Source organism: Octodon degus, unplaced genomic scaffold (genome assembly GCF_000260255.1).
Source record: "Octodon degus isolate 3935 unplaced genomic scaffold, OctDeg1.0 scaffold00286, whole genome shotgun sequence".
Lineage (NCBI taxonomy): Eukaryota > Metazoa > Chordata > Mammalia > Rodentia > Octodontidae > Octodon > Octodon degus.
In genome coordinates, this window is record NW_004524862.1 from 604,919 (window position 1) to 626,128 (window position 21,210).

General features: G+C 41.1%; 1 protein-coding gene across 2 annotated transcripts; it reads right to left on the reverse strand.

The window, feature by feature from the left end:
• Positions 1 to 596: 596 nt before the first annotated feature.
• On the reverse strand, positions 597 to 20,676 carry Nemp1 (nuclear envelope integral membrane protein 1). Of its 2 annotated transcripts, XM_023707328.1 has the most exons (10): positions 20,550 to 20,676; positions 13,031 to 13,155; positions 11,241 to 11,460; positions 9,867 to 9,939; positions 8,066 to 8,159; positions 7,550 to 7,664; positions 6,003 to 6,228; positions 5,081 to 5,254; positions 4,198 to 4,372; positions 597 to 733 (listed from the first exon to the last, which is right to left on the reverse strand). In XM_023707328.1, exons 1-9 carry the CDS (start codon positions 20,674 to 20,676, stop codon positions 4,201 to 4,203), a joined length of 1,326 nt encoding a protein of 441 aa, XP_023563096.1. In that variant the 3' UTR covers positions 597 to 733; positions 4,198 to 4,200. The 2 variants fall into 2 exon arrangements, with proteins under 2 accessions (XP_023563096.1, XP_004647043.2); XM_004646986.2 differs by lacking the exon at positions 597 to 733 and having other exon boundaries at positions 3,745 to 4,372.
• Between the last annotated feature and the right edge of the window lie 534 nt (positions 20,677 to 21,210).

Consider the following 21,210-nt stretch of genomic DNA (forward strand, 5'->3'; position numbering starts at 1 on the left):
AAGCGAATCTATCCAATTCTCCTCTCCTTAGTTCAGACAGAAGTCTTGGCATTTCAATATAGTTATTTCACGTCAGATCTTGGTGCAAATACTAGAGGGATATTTAATTGCCTTTCCTCCTACTTCAACTTTCACCACTCAATTCAGAGGAGTTATGAGTACATGGCTAGGAACCATTTTTAGGCATCTGAGCCCATCATTTCTATTTCTCTGGAACAAAAAGATTGAAGGCAATTATATCATCCATTCCCAATCCTTTTATGGACATCAGGGCCTAGGGAACTTTCTGGTCCTTTCATTCATCAAACTGGTCTTACTGCCTACTAGGGACCAAGTTAAAGGGAGACAATTAATGAAGAAGGCTGGGCACTAGAATTGGATGTATTATTATAAGGGGAACAGTGGGACCCAAAGTGCTATCATTAGCAAAATTCCCTTTGTAACAGACATTAACATCACAAATCTGGGAAAACAAACTGGTTTTGGTGTGATGCAGTGGCTGACAGGAATTCCTTTTTTTTTTTTTCTTTTCTTTTTTTTTGTATTTAGTACAGGGTCTACAGGGCCTCACTACACAGATTGGACTTGTAGTGCTTCTGTTTTCAGCCTCCCAAGTGCTGGGATTACAGGCGCGTACCACCACGCCCAGACTGGAATTTCTTATTAGAAGGTATCCGAAGTGGTTAAATTTTTCTTGGTTTCAATCATGTTCTGTTGTTGTCATGAAAACCACCTGAGCAGGACAGTGAAAAGAAAGTATTTTAGGCAAGTCGCCTCTTATATTTCCATTAATGGGAATCATGCTCTTATATAACTTGGTCAGACCGATTGGACAATAGATTTCCAATGCTGATGAGACCCTGAGCCCTCAGGCCAATTTATGGCTTGGTATTTGTTGAGCAAGACGCTGATGCGGCAGCAGACATGGCTCCACTGTCCAGCTTACCCAGTTATCCCTTCAATCCTTCTTGATGAGATCAGCCTGAAATGAGACTATGCTGAAATTGCAATAGCTGTAACTGCCAGGAAAAATTAAATAGGGGCTTCAAGTACTAACTGAGCCAGCAGACTAAGTGGCCAAGAGGGAGACAAGAACAGCTCCTAAAGGTTTAGAGTCAAGCAATCACCCAGCACACAGATGCTCTGAAACACCACAAGGCAGGCAGGACAAGGACACAGCACACCAAATAGGCACCGTCCTTCACTGTGAGAGCAAGCACGCTGCAGAAGCAACTGCCATCTCCACTGTCTTAAGCACAGGTGTCCAATTACCAGCCAGGGAATAATAAAATGAGTTTCATTTTCCTCACTCCAAATTCAAATACAGTGAAGAGAAAAAAAAAAAAAAAAAAAAAACTGGTCTTAAAACAATATTCACAGGGGGGCCAGGGAGATGGCTCAGTGGAATAAGCACTTCCCTGGCAAGCACAAGGGCCTGAGTTCAAACCCCAGTTCTCAAAAAAAAAAAAAAAAAAAAAAAAAAAAAAAACTATATTCACAAAGAGTTTACTACACAGAAAAGGAGAATCTTTTCCAACTTCCCAATGGCTTCCCATTGAAATAAAGTCATAACATGCAAATGCCACGCTGGAGGCAAGAAACCACCTCCCTAAGTCATCTGGGGGAAGGCACCAACGTCTCTAGATCCTGAGACCTTTTGCAAAGTTATTTATCCTCAAATATTCTAGGTCTAAAATTGCTGTATGTGTCAAAAACACTGCATTTCACAGGGTGCTTAAGGGGAAGGCTGTGTGCAGCGGTTCCACCCCAGGGCCTTGTGCATGCTAGGCAAGTGCAATACCACATCTCCAGTCCAAGTTTTAATAGTTCTTTGTAAGAGGATAAAATTTTACCATGCACATAATTCAGAGAGGGATAAGGGCTTCCCAAGATAAAATTCCTTGTATTCTGTAATTTTAGACCACAGCACCTACCAAATACTGTTTATTTTCCTCTTTTTACCATCAATCTCTGCCAACTGAGGTAGTTGTCACGTTAGAACAGCTGAAGGAATACGGTGCAAGTAATCAGCCAGCCACCTGGATGGGAGCCTCACAGCTGACATTCCGGAAGTCAGCAATGGAGCCCAGAGTCTTTCAAAATTACATCCTAATGGCCAGTCTGAATGAGTTTTAACACCTTTGTAAAAATTCATCTTATTTCACCACAATCATGGTTAGTGTACAAGTCAAATGCTGTATACCTGCCATGAATGTCTACCTTCCTAAAGAAATTAAAGCTTTTCCCAAAGCACAGGAGTAAAAAACCAGAGAAAGAACCAAGCAAATGTCAAATACCAGGGAATTTGCTCCCTCATAAATGTTATTGCTGGCTTGTAAGAGTACATTACAGAGGCAAAAGAATATGAAACTAAGGCCACTATAATACAAGACAGCATGAAGCTCTGGCCAGAAATGGAATTGCAAATAAGTATAACAAAATTCATAAGACTGGGCATGGTGGCACGTGCCTGTAATCCCAGTTCTTGGGAGGCTATAAACATGCGGATCACGATGAGTCTTATCTAGTAGTGAGACCCGACCCTGAACACTTGTAAACCCTTCCCATTAAAATAAAAGGGCTGGGGAGATAGCTCTGTGGAATACGCGCTTCCCTGGCAAGCACAAGGGCCTAAGTTCAATCCCAGGTTCCACCAAAAAAATAAAATTCATAGAAAAATGTGTCTGATCCCGGTGGCCGAGTATCCAGAGGCATGAAGATAACCTGGAGATCTACTTGCCAGCAATGCAGAAGACGGTAGCTAGGAGATACAAAGTGTCTATCAAGAAACTTCAGGGGCTGGAAAGATGGCTCAGTGGAATAAGCACTTCCCTGGCAAGTGCAAGGGCCTGAGTTACATGTCCAGCTCCACCAAAAAATAAAAAAAGAAAAAGAAACTTCAGAGATGGCTTCAGGGCTTACAAATCAGCCAGGTTTGGGAAGGTGCAGGTAGTAAGGAAGGCTGAAAGAATGAGTAGATGGCTATACAAAGCAAGGCAGACAAAAGGATACTTTCTTCCAAAGTAACTCAGATATGTGACCCAGTGACAGAAAAAATGGGATAAACGACAGCACACTTCTTCTGGCTAGCAGAAGGAATAAGGGATAAGAAATGAGACAAACTCAGAGTCTCATGTCCCACAGGTGAGAAAACAGACCTTTTCTAAAAGGAAAAAGGAGGACTAAGTGCAAATGTATTAAGATAAAATTAAATGTGAAATATAATAAAAAGCCCAAAAGGCCTCACATACAGAAGAGCCTACAGGTACATTCCTCAAAGCAAACAGGACTCAGAATACCACATATGTGAGAACTAATTCAAAGTTCAACACAACAGCTTCTGGGGTTTTAATGGCTAATCTATACTAATAAATATCTAAGGACCAAAATGCCTTGTCACTCTGAGTACCTACCTGGAACATGAGTTTGTTATGTTTTTTAAAATACATTAAAAAAAAAAAAAAGCCGGGTATGGTGGCACATACCTGAAATCCCAGCACCTGGAAGGCTGAGGCAGGACTATTGCAAGTTCAAGACCAGCTTGGGCTATAAAGTGAGCTCAAAGGCCAGCGTGAACTGATAGCAAGACCCTGTCTCAAGAAGACAAACAAAACAAAAAAGCTGACCAGTCAGGGCTGGTAGCTTGTGCCTGTAATCCCAGCACTGGAGCGGCGGAGGAACCATCACGAGTTTGAGACCAGCCTAGGCTATGTAAGTGCGTTCAAGGCCAATCTGTATGTGGTAAGACACTGTCTCAAAAAAAAAAAAAAAAAAAAGACAAAGATCAGTTTTCCTCAAAGTGAAAGATTTGTTGGTTTCTCTCCAGCAGATACAGCCTATGCCCGAAAGCACTCCTGAAATTACACTTCTCACTTTGAAGTGCCAGCCATGGTGACAGAAGTCATGACTGAACCAACTTTCAGGTGCTAAAATGCCATGCTGGTTGTAGACAACCAATTTCTTGCTAACAGAAAACTGGACTGATAGCTTAACCAATGGAAAGCAAGCTACCACAGCATTCACTGCTTCCCCCATTCTCCTTCCTCCATGCTCCCACAGGGACCACAAGGCCGCTCCCAGGGGGGGGCCAGCCAAGCCTCTCATTTCAGTGGGAGAATCTCCACATTATCCCTCAGCCTTGCTGTCAGAACACGGACCACCAAGGCACCAACCCATCCTACATAAAAATAAGACTACCCCCTAATGGAGGAAGTTGTTCTGTGTGACAGTAGGGTACAGAGAATCTGAGTCTTCCTCCTCAAAGGACGTGTCCTCATCCAGGGCAACAATGCTCCCTAATCCATACTCCTGCTCATGGGCAGAAACTTCGTTTGGTGTGAGATGGAAAGAGCCTTCCATAAAGTCAGCAAATCTAGAAAAAAGAAGATAATATTCATTAGCAAGCTCTCTTCTATCCTTCCAATTGTCTTTCAAAATAAGAAAAAACTGAAATGCTTAATTAATATGTTCACAGTTCTAATTTTGAGACAGCCAACCTTCCTGTCCCCACTTTGGCAGATACGCAGGCTAAAGCAAGAAATAGGGGAAAAAGAAGGGCTGGGATCATAGGCGAGCATCCCCTGCCACTCTATCTAGCTTAATAAGCGGAAGCCTGTCCTTTTTATTATAGAAATGCTAAGGTTCCTTGAGTCATCATATTCCTGATAAGAGAAGATCAAGGGTATTCACAGTTACTTGTGTTTATGGCCCTATAAACTTTATGCTGTCAGGATTCTAAATTGAATCTTCACATACTCATTTTACCAACTAAAAAGCAAAAAAGAAAATCCCACTCAGAGAGCAATGTAAAACTTGCAGAGCAGGGAAACTTAATATGGTGCTGCAATCTTCTCATCTTGGGGCTTCAATAATAGCTAGAGCCTCAGGTAGTTAGTTCCTTGGGGACACAGGAAACTGGCAACTGCTTAATAGATGCTATAGATGGCTTTCTCTTGGCCACGCCTAGGTTAACAGTAAACAAGGGCCATAAATACAAGGTTATCTAGGCAGTTGCTCTTCGTTAGAACTCAAGGTCACAGTGAGCCTAATAGATACCTCGCTTATCTGGCCAAAAGTTTACCTTTTTGGAAACTGTATGCGAGAAATGGTCTTCCAAGGAGAGCAGTCTGGACTGTTACAAAATGTTCGGAGCTCTTCTAAAGCCTTTTGGGTCTCTACCTCTCCTTGTATCCGATACTCTTCTTCTGTCAGAAGACGAGGGGGAGCAGGCTTTTCTCTTGCCTTACACATCTTTCTGTGCTCACCAAAATAACATCATGAATCATTAATCAGTAATCTATATCCATCCTCATCTCTAGCTCCATTCAGTGGACCAAGCACACAGCAGCCAGTCTGATCGTTAGTTAGCACTCCCATCTTTATTCCACAGACATCTTTAGTTATAAATGGACTTCTTTTAGTCAAGTTACAGTAGTCAATATTGTATACTAATGTGAATAAATTCACTTATTTTCCAATAAATGATAAATGAAATATTTATTTTCCAATAAGTGGAAAAACGACAAAAAAAATCATAATACTGTGGTCCATTGACTTGGTTCCTCAAACTGAAGGTATCACTGTATCTGCAGCAGAACAACTATTAACAATCTCAAATTAATGACCATTCCATATTCAATATGCAAAGTGATAACATGCTATCAATTACATCTTAAAATAAGGCAAACTTCCAAAGCAATCAGAACTAGGGCTAAACCATCTTGAATCAGTAAACCTGAAGCCTGCGGTATGAAAGTAATGTGCGCCACCTAGTGGGAGCAGGAACACATGACACTTTACTGAATGCTTTTATATAAAATGACTAGAATAAAAATTATAAAAAGCCTACAGTATCTAAAAAATAGGAAGGAAAAAAGGCAGAAGCTTAACACAGTAATTTCCCATGAACAAAGAGGTCCCCAGGGCCACATCTCTGCAGCCTTTTGCTGTAAATTGCATCTCATATGGAACGTATCAGTAGAATAACACCGCCTTTCAGTCACCTGTAGGTAATGTACAGCCACTGAATAGGGTACTCCAGGTTCTTGGTACACAGTGCAATGATGACAACGCCAAGGGCAATGTGCGGTATCTGGATGCCAGAATACATGAAACCCAAGCCCATCAGCTGCAAGGTCCAAGTCAGCAAGTTGATACTGCGTTCATTCTCCAAGGGCCCATATTTGTAACACACTGCAAAACTGATGAATCCGACTGTGAGGACGTAGCCTACAAGAAGAGTTAGCACAGGACAGTCTTTTTTCTCTAGGTCTAGTATGGATATATATAAAATAACACAATTTGTGCAGGGAATAGCAGTAAATTCTCTATATAGCATCTGTTGAACCAAGAAATTGGGCAAGTTGTTTACTCCATTATTCATACTTTCTTCATCACTAAGAGAAACATGTATAAATGTATGGACAAATACACATATGCATGAACATACCCATCATAGCTTCTAGCCTTTCTGTTGTCAGAAACTTATTTGGTTCAAATGGAGCAGTAAAGCTATTGTTGAAAATTTTAAAAGTCTTTTTAAAGTCCAAACTATGAGATTAATCACTTCTCAAATAATATAGAAAGGGTTTTTCTTCTTATGACCAAACAATCTTACTCTGCAGGTAAGATTCACTATAGTCTTTTACTTTTAAGGTTCTCAAGTATATTTAAACTATGATTATATTAACAGTTGATATATAGCTTTTCAGAAAAATACTTATTATGCAAAGAGAAATGTTTTTGGGATTTTTGGTGGCCGGCTCAGCCCACCTCTGGGGTGTGGCTGGTGTGGCAAATGGTGCTGGGGATCGAACTGCGGTCCTGAGCACTTTGCCTAAGCTTGCCTATGCAGGTGCTTTAGACTGCTCAGCTATCTTGCCAGTCCCGAGAAATGGTTTTATGAATACCAACAAATTAAAGTCTTCTTAGCAACAGTATTTTAATTTTTTTTTAACGTATTTGGTTGTTATAGGGTCTCACAATGCAGCCTGGACGCATAGTGATCCTCCTGTTTTCAGCCTCCCCCGCCTACAGATATATGCCATCATGCCCAGACTGGGTCACCAGCTCAGTGCACCCCAAGGGCAGGGCCTGCGCAGCATAGAGGACAGGGGATTAAACCCTGATCCCTGTGCTTGCCAAAGCAGGCACTTGGTCCGCTGAGCTATCTCATCAGCCCTAGCACTTTAATTTTTAAAAAAATAATGGTGGGGCCAGGGACATGGCTCAGTGGAATAAGCGCTTCCCTGGCAAGCACAAGGGCCTCAGTTCAATCCCCAGTTCGGCCAGATGTTAGAAATAAATAGAGACAGAGGCCAGGGAGATAGCTCAGTAGAATAAGCGCTTGCCTGGCAAGCACAAGGGCCTGAGTTCAACCCCTGGTTTCGCAAAAAAGGAAAAAAGAAATAGAAAACTGATTCTCTATCTAATCAAAGTTAATCAAATATAAACTATTAAATCCTCGTAAGCAGGTATCATCTATTCATGATCAAATTAACTAAAACAGCCTACAATATGCAAAATAGAAAGCAAAACTGGTAATACTTACTTAAAAGATATTGCCAGTAACACTTCCAGATCTCTTGTAAGTTCTTAAAAACTAGCTGAATGAGGTACAGAGAAAAGGACCAGCCTCCCACCAGGATGACATAAATGGGACTTTTCTAGAGTAGAAGTGAAAGCAAAAAGTTACAAGACTTTCCATATGAAAAAAAGCAAAATGAACTATAATTTTTCTTAAAATTTAACCCACTCAAAATGCACATATTTAAGATAACATCCTTTTTGTCTGAAAAGGTACACTCTGCAAGGAACACCGAAAAATGAGTTGCTAAATAACTTTAAAAGCTGATTATATAATTAGAAAACAGGTTGACTTTAATGCCTGCTGAGCACAGGGCTTTAAAAAGAGTTTATATGCAATCAGGTTCCAACTTCATCATGGGACATACCTTTCAGAATCAAGAAGAGCAGGGCATTCATTCCTCAGCCCTCCGTGCAAACCGTCAGTGTTCTAAGATTACCCGAGTTCACCCTATCTGCATGTGAGGATCCTGCCACTTACCTTTGGCATAAACTTGGACAGTATAAAAATGATGATTAGGAGAGAGGCCACAATTCCCACACTCATCCCAGTGGAATAATAGAAAACCTGACTCCTGCAGACAGAAATTTTATTTTATGATTATAGGTATAAATTTCATACACAGCAGGAACTAGGATAACTAACTTAGCCAAAGGTTTTTTTAATTGTTATTAGTGCATGTTTATAGTACATGATTATGTTCATCATAGCAAGCTGGTACATGTGATGCACTTGACATCTATTTGCACTTCCCTTTCCCTTCCCCTTCCTCCATCTCCATTCCCTTCCTATTTGCAAAAGATCTGTTTCACATTAATGTGTCTACCTTGTATTTTGCTCAAGATTTTCTTTACAGATAAGGGCAGATATTAGCCAAAAACTTGAGTTAAAAGAAGAGAACTGTAGAAACCGATCCAATAGTGTTGTCAGATCATAAAAATGAGTATCAGGGGCCAAGGAGATGGCTCAGTGGAATAAGCGCTTCCTTGGCAAGCACAAAGGCCTAAGTTCAATCCCCGGTTCTGCCAAAAATAAATAAAAATGAGTATCAGGGGCCAGGGACATTGCTCAGCAGATTAAGAGCTTGCCTGGCAAGTGCAAGGGCCTGAGTTCAATCCCTGGTTCCACAAAAAAAAAAAAAAAAAAAAAAAAAAATTAGTATCAATTAACTTCTCTCCACTGTGTATCACACACGAACCCATTTCCATCTCCAATCTCTCTCTCAACTCAACTGCTTTTTGTTTTCTAGTCTTTTGTTTTGTTTTGCTTCTCAATTTTGAAACAGGCTCTCACTAAGTCACTAAATTGCCTGGCTTGCCAAAAACTTGTAATCCCCTTGCCTCAGCTTCCCAGAGAAAAGGGATTACAGGACGTATCAGCACATGCAGTTACAATCCAAGCTTTAGTAAGAATATTTCTTCTAAGGAACTGTTCAGCCTTTCTGGGAAGCAAGCACAAATACTGCTCAAACAGATTGGAAACTGGAACTGAGCTGCTTAACCAGAAGAATAAACAAATCTTTCATGAGACTATCACAGCAATTCTGCTCCCACTCCAGGCCTTCTACCCATTAGTCCTCCACTGAGTGAGGGAGGACTACTGAATCTCTCAGAATCTCCAAAACACAAAAGCTTCCTCGAAGCCCACTTCAGCCCAACTTCAAGTACCAATTGTCAGTCGTCCATTCACTGCTCCCCAACTACTCCTTTTACTTGTGCAATGTCAATTCTACCTTTATTCAATGTTTGCTTATTTATATGTTTTCTTTACATTTTTACATATCAGTTTCACCTATCTTCACTAATAGGCTCAAAAAGGAAAAAAATGGAAATAATGATGTTGCTCTCCTTACATATCTGGCATTAACTGAACTCTATCCATCTCCAGGGTAACACATTATTGTAGAAAGGGTGGTGATGGTTACCTGCATAGTACATTAGCTAAATCTAATTAACCTTATGCTGACTACCTAATTTTATTTATTTTATTTTTTTAGCAGAACCGGGAATTCAATTCAGACCCTTGCACTTGCCAGGGAAGCACTTATTCCACTGAGCCACCTCCCCAGCCCCATGACTACCTAATAATAAGGGAATTTAACAGTATTATTCAAATCATAAAAAATAATACATATAAATTTATCTTTTTAAATATCCAAGCAGACAACAACTAAGCCATAAAGTTCTAGGAGCAGGAATGGCAATACTCAATAGTTTTTAATGATAAAGTACTTTGGTTATGAATGAACCTTGTTATGGTACACATTTGTCACGGAACCTACCTGCTAAGCAAGTCTCCACAAAAAAACAGTATAAGTCCAAAGAAGAAGATGAGGAAGAGTTTGGGGTCAAATCCTGAGGTAAAGAAAGATTTCTGCTTAATAAGGGAGATGAACACTTTAAGGTATTATAGAACAAAAAGCAATGTTGGCCTATTGGTTGGGTACAGTAAAACAGTAATATAAAATATTATTTCACATTAGTAAAATAATATAAAATACTATTTTTAAATACCAAAGAGAAATATAACTAGGTCTCTGACTAACTAGTACTTAACTAAAGATCTTATTATTGACTATGTTCTAAGCTTCACTTGGGACCAAACTACACAGTGCCATCAATATTTTGTGCATCTTCCCACAAGGGGTCGCTACCACTCTCGGCTTTCAAGCCTAAGTCACTGGCAGGGAATTCAGATTTGCCTAAAACTTCAAGTCAGGATGTCACGTAGTTTCCTGACAACTTTTCTATGCCTACCCATATTACCTTATTTCCTCTGCTACATAGCACAGCACTCTCAGAAAAGTCTACCCACCAAACACATCTCACCCAAGAGCAATAAACCCAAGCAAAGGCCTCTCAGGGGTATACCACACACTGGTATCTTTTACATTTGGAGTTCTGTGTTTAGGGGAGGCCAACAGACAGGAGCAAGAGAAGTCAATAAACACAGAAGAAACACACACAAAAAAACCAGGCCAACCCTATACAACTGTGGAACTGTAGGACAAATGGAAGGGTATAATCACAAGTCTACTACTTATGTATCTACAACTCTTAGGACCTGGCTAGTAACCACAAGAAAACAAGTCAGAGACAATGTAACAGAAATTACCTCCTCTGATATCTTCAGAGAAGGAAAAACCCCTAGTTCTACTCAATCCAAACTTAAAATGTAGTAATCCTCAGCTTTAGGGTTCCACAAGTACTTTCTACTTGTGAATTACTAATACTCAAGTTTCTTTCCTCAGTTTTTATTGTTTAACCATTCATGTCCTCAAATGCAGGTATGTACACAGCAGGACAGCTGCCTTTGTTTACAAGTGTTCAGATGGCATGAACACAGCAATCTTGTTACTCTAAGAATACTGGGCATTATCAGCTTCAGGCCACAGACACTGTTAGGAGCAAGGGAGCCTTCATAACTCTAGGCAAGTAGTTCCTGGAATGGCAGAGGTGAAGTCATGATTTCTAGGCCTTAAAGAGTCTGATGTAGGATGGACTCACTACAAACTGGAGCCACAGTGAACTCTGGGTTATAATCAGAACCAAAATGGAGCGGTCCTGGGCTGACTTCTGCATCTACTAATTACACCCTCCAGAGCTCAGTCCCTACTCACTGTAACATCCACCAGAAACACAGAGATGAGACTTACGCCGGGTCACAGTGACACTGTATGTGGTGAACTTCTCTATAGTCTCAACTTTGAGGCAGGTTTTTGTGCTGTATAGACCCACGTTAACATAGGTGTCATTCAATTTCTCTTTTAGAAAGGAGGAAAAAAAGTTCCAGATACTAAACTGCTCTAGCTCCTTCAGTTTCTCCTCATTGTCCACCTGGGTAACTCGAACCAACTTGGAACTATTTACCCGGATCTGTAACAAGAGCAAAATTAGAATAAGAAAGAAAGGAAGTAGAAATTTAAATTTTTCACAAATATACTTTTTTTTAAAAAAACCTTAAACTGGGGCTGGAGAGACGGCTCAGTGGTCTAAAGCACCTACTTAGAACAAGCTTGGCAAAGCACATGGCCCACGGTTCAATCCCCCAGCACCACATGCCAGCCAGCCCGCCCCCTGGTGGGCTGAGCTGGCCACACACACACACACACACAATAAATAAATGTAAATAAATAAATAATAAATAATAATAATAATAATAAACCTTAAACTAAATAGCTGTATCAGTAAGGCCGCCAGTATTTCACAAGGCATCTCAGAAATACACATATGTAGTAGCTAAAACATAATTAGACAAATAATACAGCACATGTTCCAGAGGCAGCTGTTAAGAGTGTGGTCTTATTAATACGATCTGAATCTATGATTAGGCCAGAACACAGGTGGAGAAGACTTCCAAGCTGAAAGAGTTATCAGTACAGCTTTTTATAAGAAATCACACAATGCAAAGGCCTAAACTATTAAGAAAATTGCCAGTCATAAATAGCCCCAAAAAACTGAAAATGTTTCTCATAATGACAGGCTGAGAAGTTCAACCCATTGTTACAAATCACTGATTATGTGTAAATGTTGTCATAATGTACCCCAGATGGAATGATTTTTATATCAGATAATAAAAGATAAGAATTTCTTAAAACCATAAGCCCATTCTTAAGTTTCTGATGTGAACAACAAATACCCTTATCTGTAACCACACTTGTAGAAGCAGTGACATTTCCAAAAGGGCTCATTTTGTTCAATCACAATTACAGCCGCTCTTGCTTACCAGGTGACTTAATAATGTTATTAAATAAATGAGACAGATATCATTCTACCAAGGGGAAATTTCAGCTCAGGGGGTTTATGAACTATCTCACATAAAATCAAGACAGAACAGAAGCAGCAAAGTACCATGCATGGTGACATGCAACTGTAATCCTACTACTCTGGAGGCTGAGAAAGAGGATCACAAGTTCAAGCACAGCACCTGAGCAATTTAGCAACTTAGCAAATTTGTGTGTGTGTGTATGTGTGTGGCCAGCTCAGCCCACTGTGGTGGCAAGGCTGGCACGGCATGTGGTGCCAGGGATCAAACTGCGGTCCCTATAAGCTTGCCTAAGCAGGCACTTTAGATCGCTGAGCTATCTCACCAGCCCCAACATACCAAATATTAAAAGGACTGTATAGGTAGCTTATTCTGAAGGCCCTGGGTTCAGTCCTAATTGCCATCAAAAAAGGAGCAGCAGCAACAGCAGCAGCAAAGCAAGAGTTTACACCCTGATAGGTACACCATAACTCCCAGTCCAAAGAAGGCATAAGGCCCTTAAAAAGAGAATTCTGAGCACGCATGCATATGTGTATATTTGAGTATGTCCAAGCTGCAAAAAGACTGGAAAGAAAAGCAAGCACTTTCTTTGGGAAAAGAAGGAATATTACCTCATGAGCACAGTACTCCCAAGCTACATGAAGGAGCTGAGACACCTGTAAGGGGCTTCCAAATGATTACCTGTATCCGTGTCCATATATCATGCCACTTCGGGATAAGCACGTTTCTATAACAGAATTGTTTGCTGATCTGCGTATCATGAACTTGGGAATCGTGAAGCATGACCACATTTACATCAGTTCCAGCTTTATACAAAGTAAAAAGCACAAGAATTAAACATGAGAGCAAACTAATAACTGTAACTCATTTTATAAAAATTAAGCTGAACACCTTCTTACACTTGGGGCTAAAACACTGGCTAGACTGAAAAAGGAAAAAAAAACAAAAACAAGAAATAAGGCAGAGTCTATTTCCAACTAGTTAATGGATATGTACGTGTGCTTTGGATTGAGCCCAGACCATGAACACACTAAGCACACACTCAACCAGAGAGTAACACCCCTAACCCCAAGTTTATTTAAATATAATCACAGGGCCGGTGAGATAGCGCAGTGGACTAAAGCACCTACTTAAGCAAGCTCAGGGACCACAGTTTGATCCCCAGCACTACATGCCATGCCAGCCCTGCCCCCAGGGCAGCTGAACTGACCACAAAGTCAGGGCATGCAGTGCTGGAGATTGAACCCAATCCTTGCACTTGCTAGGCAGGCGCTTAGACGGCTGAGCTATCTCCCCAGTCCACATGTCACATTTTTAAAATGTAATAGTCAAATATTAAATGGAATAGTTTGCTACCTTTACACCTTAAAAACAAAATTTACACAGTTACCTATATACCCATTTGTTAGTCTCAAAAATAATGTGCATCTGATAGATTTCCAGCCACTGTTTCATTACTTTTTGGTCAAAATCAGGTTTGTTCTTAGTATTTAGTAATAAGAATCCTCAAATATTTTGAAGAAGGTCTAAAATACAGAATAAAGACTGAAGAATATATCTGCTGACATTCCACTCTAATATACAATGTTTGAGTTCTTTAAAATAAGTAACTAAGGCTGGGGAGATAGCTCAGCGGTCTAAGCGCCTGCCTGGCACGCACAAGGACCTGAGTTCAATCCCAGGTGCTGCATACTGTGCCAGCCCCAGAACCCTGGGCACAACTTGCTGGCCCTCAAAAACTAGGCATGTGACAGGACCAGCACAACATGCTGGGGATCAAACCCTGCTCTCTGCACCTGCCTAAGCAGGTGCTTTAGCCTGCTGAGCTATCTGACCAGCCCTCTACTCATTTCTATCAAGACATAATCCAACTCATACTTAAATACCTCTTTCAATACTAGCATCTCAACAAAAGGAGGCTCAAGCAAAAGGACTGCCACAAGTTTGAGGCCAGCCTGGGCTATAGAGTGAGATCCTGTCTCAAACAAACAAAAACCTACCATCTTATCTGCCTATTTGTTATTGTATATTTGCAATACATAATAAATACAGTACTCTCTCACTATTTTGTGGTTCAACTGCCACGGACTCACTGCTACATGAGTTTTCAAAAAATATTAATCTAATTTTTTTATCACAGGGGCTGGTGAGATGGCTCAGTGGTCTAAAGCATCTACTTAGAACAAGCTTAGCTAAAGCACAGGGACCGCGGTTCAATCCCCCAGCACCACATGCCAGCCAGCCCGCCCTCTGGTGGGCTGAGCTGGCCACACACACACAAATAAATTAAATAAATAAATAAATAAATAAAATAAATTTTTTATCACAGGGGCCAGGGAGATGGCTCAGTGGAATAAGCGCTTCCCTGGCAAGTGCAAGGGCCTGAGCTCAATCCCCGGTTCCGCTAAATAAATAAATAAAATTATGTAGGTTTACTGGCAAGTGCAGGGTCCGGAGTTCAATTCCTAGTACCACAAAAAATAATAATAATAATAATAAAATATATATACACACACACATATACACACACATGCATATAAATGTAGGTCTACAAGTTTAGAAAATGGTTAAGAAAATTAGAAGCGCTTTTAAAAGTGTGGGAAAGGTTTATAAAGTCTTAAAATACATATAAATACTAAAATAAATATAACATTGCTACTTCACTCACTTTCACTTATCGCAGGGGTGTCCAGACGTAACCTCTGCAGTGAGAGATTACACATACTCACAGTAAGGAATGAGTATCTATACACATCACATATTGATCTTTTTTCCTCTCCCTCCCCCACGCCTCTCACTTCCACCATCCCCAGGTTCCCCTCCCATCTCTACATGTCTACCTCACTGTTTCCTATCATTTAGCTTATTTTATTTATTTTGCTCTTTATTTACACTGGCTGGCTGTGGTGACACACAGCTATAATCTCAACACTGGAAGGCTAAAGTCAGGGAATTGTAAATTCAAGCCCAGCCCAACTTCAGGGTTTTGAGCTCGCCATGGATTCAGATAAGGTTAAGAGCCTACTTTTTTTTTGTGTGTGTGTGTGTGTGTGTGTGTGTGGCCAGCTCAGCACACCTCCAGGACAGGGCTGGTGCACAGGGACCAAACCACTGTCCCTGTACTTTGCCTAAGCAGGCGATTTACATTGCTGAGCTATCTCATTGGCCCCAAGCCCAGCCCAATTTAATAAGACCCAGTCTCAAAAATAAAAAAGGACTGTAGGGGGGCCAGGGAGATGGCTCAGTAGGATAAGTGCTTGCCTGGCAAGTACAAGGGTCTGAGTTCAATCCCCAGTTCCACCAAAAAAAAAAAAAAGAAAGAAAGAAAGAAAAAGAAAAAGAAAAAAGGACTGTAAAAAATAAAGAATAAAGAAAAATTTAAAAGAGCAGTAGATCAGTGCAAAGGTCCTGGGTTCAATCTCCAGTTGTGTGTGTGTGTGTGTGTGTGTGTGTGTACACGCACACACAAACACAGAGCCTAGATCTGGGCTGGCAACATAGCTCAGTGGACTAAGTGCCGTTTAGGCAAGCACAGGGACCAGGGATAGATCCTGGCACCACATGCTGAGCAGAGACCACAGAGACCAGGTGTGGTGACACACGCCTGCAATCCCAGCACTAGGAAGACTGAAAACAGGAGAATCATTCAGAGTTCAAGCTGTGTAGTGAAACCCTGTACCAAATACATTTAAAATAAAAAAAGCCTAGATCCTTACTTTATACCAATGCCAATATGAATTCTAAATTTAAAGATGGGGATAAGGGATGTGATGTAGCTCAATGGTATAGTCCTTGTCTAAACCTGAAAGGCCCTGGGTTCAAGCCACAATATTAGAAAAATCACTACTAGAAAAAATAAGACGTCAATTTTGAGGAGTTCTCAAATGTAAAAACAATGGAAACAAATCTAAAGAATAAAATCAAAAATAGGGGCCGGGGAGATGGCTCAGTGGAATAAGCGCTTCCTTGGCAAGTGCAAGGGCCTGAGTTCAATCCCCAGTTCTGCAAAAAAATTAATTAATTAATTAAAAATAAAGAATAAAATCAAGTGATCACATAAGAAACGTAAATCTTTAGCTACTTGGGAGGCTACTCAAAAGATTGAGGCAAGAGAATCACAAGTTCAAAACCAGCTTGGGGCCCTGGGGAGATAGCTCAGTAGAATAAGCGCTTGCCTGACATGGGCAGGGTCCTAAATTCAATCCCCAGTACTGCCAAAAATAAAAAATAAATAAAAAATAAAGCTTCATTTTCAATTTAATGGGACTGAATCTCAAAATAAAAATTAAGAAAGGCTGAGGGCCAGGAAGATAGCTCAGTGGAATAAGCGCTTGCCTGGCATGTGCAAGGTCTTGAGTTTGATCCCTGGTACCACCAAAAATAATAATAATTAAAGGGGGCTGAGAATGGAACTTAGCACTCCCTGGATTCATTCCCCAGTTCCATGCACTCACAAAAAGATATATATCTTCTACTTTATTTATTTTTTTTTAAACTTTTTTGATTATTATTTATTTATTTGTTTATTTGTGTGTGTGTGTGGCCAGCTCAGCCCACCAGGGGGCGCGGCTGGCCGGCATGTGGTGCTGGGGGATTGAACCGCGGTCCCTGATGCTTTGCTAAGCTTGTTCTAAGTAGGTGCTTTAGACCACTGAGCCATCTCTCCAGCCCTCTTCTACTTTAAATGCTAAATGGCGGCCTGAGTTCAATCCCCTGTTCCACCAAAAAAAAAAAAAAAGAAAGAAAGAAAGAAAAAGCTAAAAGGGGGCAAACTAAGTTTTGCAATAGATTATACAAATCTGTATTCTTAATACATACAAGAAGCTCAAATTTTATTTTCAAAGCATACAAAAATAGTCTGAAAACAAAGGATATACACAACCTCAAAATTGTATAGTCTTACAGATTTTTTTTTTTTTTTTTTTGCAGTACCGGGTATTGAACTCAAGCCCTTGCTCTTACCAGGAAAGTGCTTATTCTACTGAGCTATCTTCTTGGCCCCCAGAAAATTTAAATAGCTTAATAATTCAAAATGTTCATTCTCACCAATAATGTAAAATATTAGATAACATATAAAGTAAGTTAGATACCATGTTTGGTCTATCAAATTAACTTGCAGCCCATGCACTGTGTCCAGGGAGCTGGGGATACAGCTCAGTGGCATAAGCCCCTGCCTGGCAAGCACAAGGTCCTAAATTTGATCCCTGGTAGACAGAAAGGAAAAAAAAAGTGTCCAGCACTCAGGCCGACTGCTGATCGCGATGAAAACTGGCACACCTTTGCAAGGAAGTTTGGTTCCTCGCAAACTTCTGAACTGGGGGTTAAACTCAGGCTGTTCACACTAAACTACATTTCCAGCCCTTTTATTTTTGAGACAGAGTCTCTGTGTGTCACTAAGTTCCCCAGGCTGGGCTCAAACTTATGATCTTCCTATCTCAGCTTCAACGAGTGTGCCACCATGAGTAGCTTAAGAAACATTTTATTAAGACTTTTTAAGGGTCTTAAGACTTTGTAGTGCAGGCCCTGGCCCTGGAGCAAGCTGAGACAGCAATTGAGACTGGGCGTGGTGGCGCGCACCTGTATTCCCAACTCTTGGGAGGCTGTAAAAAGGCGGATCACTATGAGTCTGATCTAGTAGTAAGACCCTAAACACCCCATAGACCCTTGCCTAAAATACAAAAAAAAAAAAAAAGACTTTTTAATAGATTTAATCTAATAAATCCATTTCTGAGAGTCTATTTAAAAATCCATGGGCTGGTGAGATGGCTCAGTGGTCTAAAGCACCTACTTAGAACAAGCTTAGTAAAGCACAGTGACCGCAGCTCAATCCCCCAGCACCACATGACAGCCCGCCCCGCCCCCTGGTGGGCTGAGCTGGCCACACACACACACACACACACACAAATCCAAATGCAATAAAAATTCTATATACAAAGATACTCACAAAGTGTCATCTTACAATAATGAAAAACCAAACCCACAAGTGTCCAACCAAATGTTTCATCCAGAAACATTAAATAACATCCATCCATACAAAGGAATATAATATCAATAACATTTATGAAGAACTTCAAGTGACTTAGAAACTTGTATGCTACAAAATGGAGAAAACCATCTCTAGTAGTCTGGTGGTGTCCAGGGTGGAGAACTAGATCACTGACAGCAAAATATGATTTTTTTTGGGGGGGGGGTGGAACTGGGGATTGAACTCAGGCCTTTGCGCTTGCCAGGGAAGAGCTTATTCTACTGAGCCATCTCCCTGGCCCCAATTTTTTTAATTTTTGAATTAAAAACATCTGGAATGATTGAAGGTATAGCTCAGTGGTAGAGCACATGTTTGTATGTTCAAGCCTCAGGTTCAATCTCTACCATCAAAAAGATAAAACAGGGGCTGGGGACATGGCTCAGTGGAATAAGCACTTCCCTGGCAAGCACAAGGGCCTGAGTTCAATCCCCGGTTCTGCAAATAAATAAATACATAAATAAAAATATGTGGTAAAGACCAAAAGAAACTGTCCATTTTAATGGACCACCACTGATTGGCATATAACAGTATAGTTTTGCCTACTTTTTTTCCTTAATTGTCTCTGCCAAGTAGTCTAAAGCAAACATACATCATTTTTATAATCAAAGACCTCAAGAAATGTTGAGTGAAAAGGCACTCGCTACCTTTTAATGTAATTTTTTTTCACCCTCACCCTTAATGTAATTTAAATCTTGGGGTACTTGACTTTCAGAAATGTCATGTTCCTTTATTGCTCTGTGTAGCTACACTCACAAAATGTATCAGGCCAAACCAAGCAATATACTACTTCAAGTATACTCTTCTTCATAACAAGTTCCTCTCTTGTCAACCTTTAAGGCTGGGGATTCAGCTCGGTGGCACAAGTTCCTGTCTGGCAAACACTAAGTCCTGAATTCAACTCCAGGTACCAAAACAAACAAATAATAAAGCTTTAGGCTTCAATTTCCAGCATACCCCAAAACACACAAAAAACTTCAAAGAAACAGGGGCTCGATTGAGTGCTTAATATTGTCTCATTTCATCTCCACAACAACCCTGTTTGTTTGCTTACAACAAGGTATGTAACCCAGGTTGACCTCGAACCCAGTGATCCTCCTTCCTTAGCCTCCTGAGTGAGGTATTGCATGTGTGTGCCACTACACCAGATGGAACAATACTATTTTAGAAATTAATTTAGGTAATTAATATGATACCCTATCATTGAGAATTTTTTTATAAATAGTACGCTGACGTGACTATTTTTATTTAAACCACTGACAAAGTGTGATACTCCAAAGACCTAAATAATTTAAAACAGAAACCACTGAAAATGTTGTGCATTGTTAAGGACTTCCTTCCTTGCTACCTACACACCCCCAAAAACTTTTCAGAAGGTCTTTGTGCTTAGGAACTATATCTATGGATGCTGAGACCATCTTAATGCTGTAGGTGAGGATAAGGACGATCCTTCGGCATCATAGGCAGGAGCCAAAGGGAGAGGTGAGAGTGCACAACTCATTTTCAAGATAGGCCTATCTTTTCATCCCGGAGTTTCAACCCCTCCAGTGGAAGCTTGGAAACCTCTACCCATCTTTCTGCTAAGAATTTAAGTTTTCTTACAAACACACTGGGAGAAATTTGCTCCCCAGGCTTGCAGATATCAAGTAAGTATACTTAAAAGAATAAAGGCATTTCCAAGGAAGCCTACTTGCTGCTAAATGGTATTTGTATCTTTTTTTGAGGATGTGAACTACCATGACTCCAGGTCAGTTCTACACAGCAGGTAAAAATAGCTCAAGTTAAGATCACTGTATTTCTGAGCTCTATGGATCTAATAAGCCACCCGTGCCCCGGCGTCCTGACAGCCGGGAATGATCCGAATCTCCTTTCCTTTAACCTAGAACTCCAGGAGACCTTGGCAGCGCGACGCAGCCCCCAGGACGGCTTCTCACCCAGCCCCCGACTCCCTCCAGAGTCCACCAAAAGGCGCAAAGCTCCTCCCCGCTCTGGGCGCTCCTTGAGCTACCCAGGACGTCGACCCCTCCCTCCCTCAGCGCCGACATCCACTCGCGGATGTAGCTCCTTCGCATCCGCGGCCCTTCGCAGGGGACCAGACCGCGCCCCGGGAAAAGCCCCACTTTTCAAAAAATTCCTCCTCGGCACCCGCCCCCTCGGCACATAGTGCCCGGGTGGTACCTGAGGCGCAGAACAAGCAGCCGGAAAGGACCAAGAACAGCCGCATTATCCCATTGCCACCGCCTCCCTGGCCCCAGAGCCCAGAACCAACTGCCGCCGACACTGCCACTTTGATTCCTCCCGCCATGGTTGCCTTACACCGCCTCCTCCTCACGCGCCTCTCCCCGGCAACTAACATCAGACAGGCAGCGCCAATAGCCAATCTGCTACAAGATTCGTCCCTACCGGCCAACTGTTCGGCAGGTAGTTCGTTCTTCCATATAAGTCCCACCCCTTAGCAACTGATAAAGGAAGGCGGGAGAAGCCGTTTTTAGCCAATTAGAAAACGGGTTCTCACCGCGCCCTAGCAATGGCGACAGGAAGATCCCACCCCTTGACAACATGCTTCCGTAAGTTACAAGTATGATTGATAATAAGTTTAGCCAATAGAAAATCAGACTAGTCGAGGCTTCCGGAACTAAACTTGATAATTTCCACTAAAACTGTCTCAAATTCTGTTTTCTTTACTTTTCACCACATCTCCTATTATAGGTACCCTATCATTGAGAATTTTTTTATAAATAGTGCGCTGACGTGACTATTTTTATTTAAACCACTGACAAAGTGTGATACTCCAAAGACCTAAATAATTTAAAACAGAAACCACTGAAAATGTTGTGCA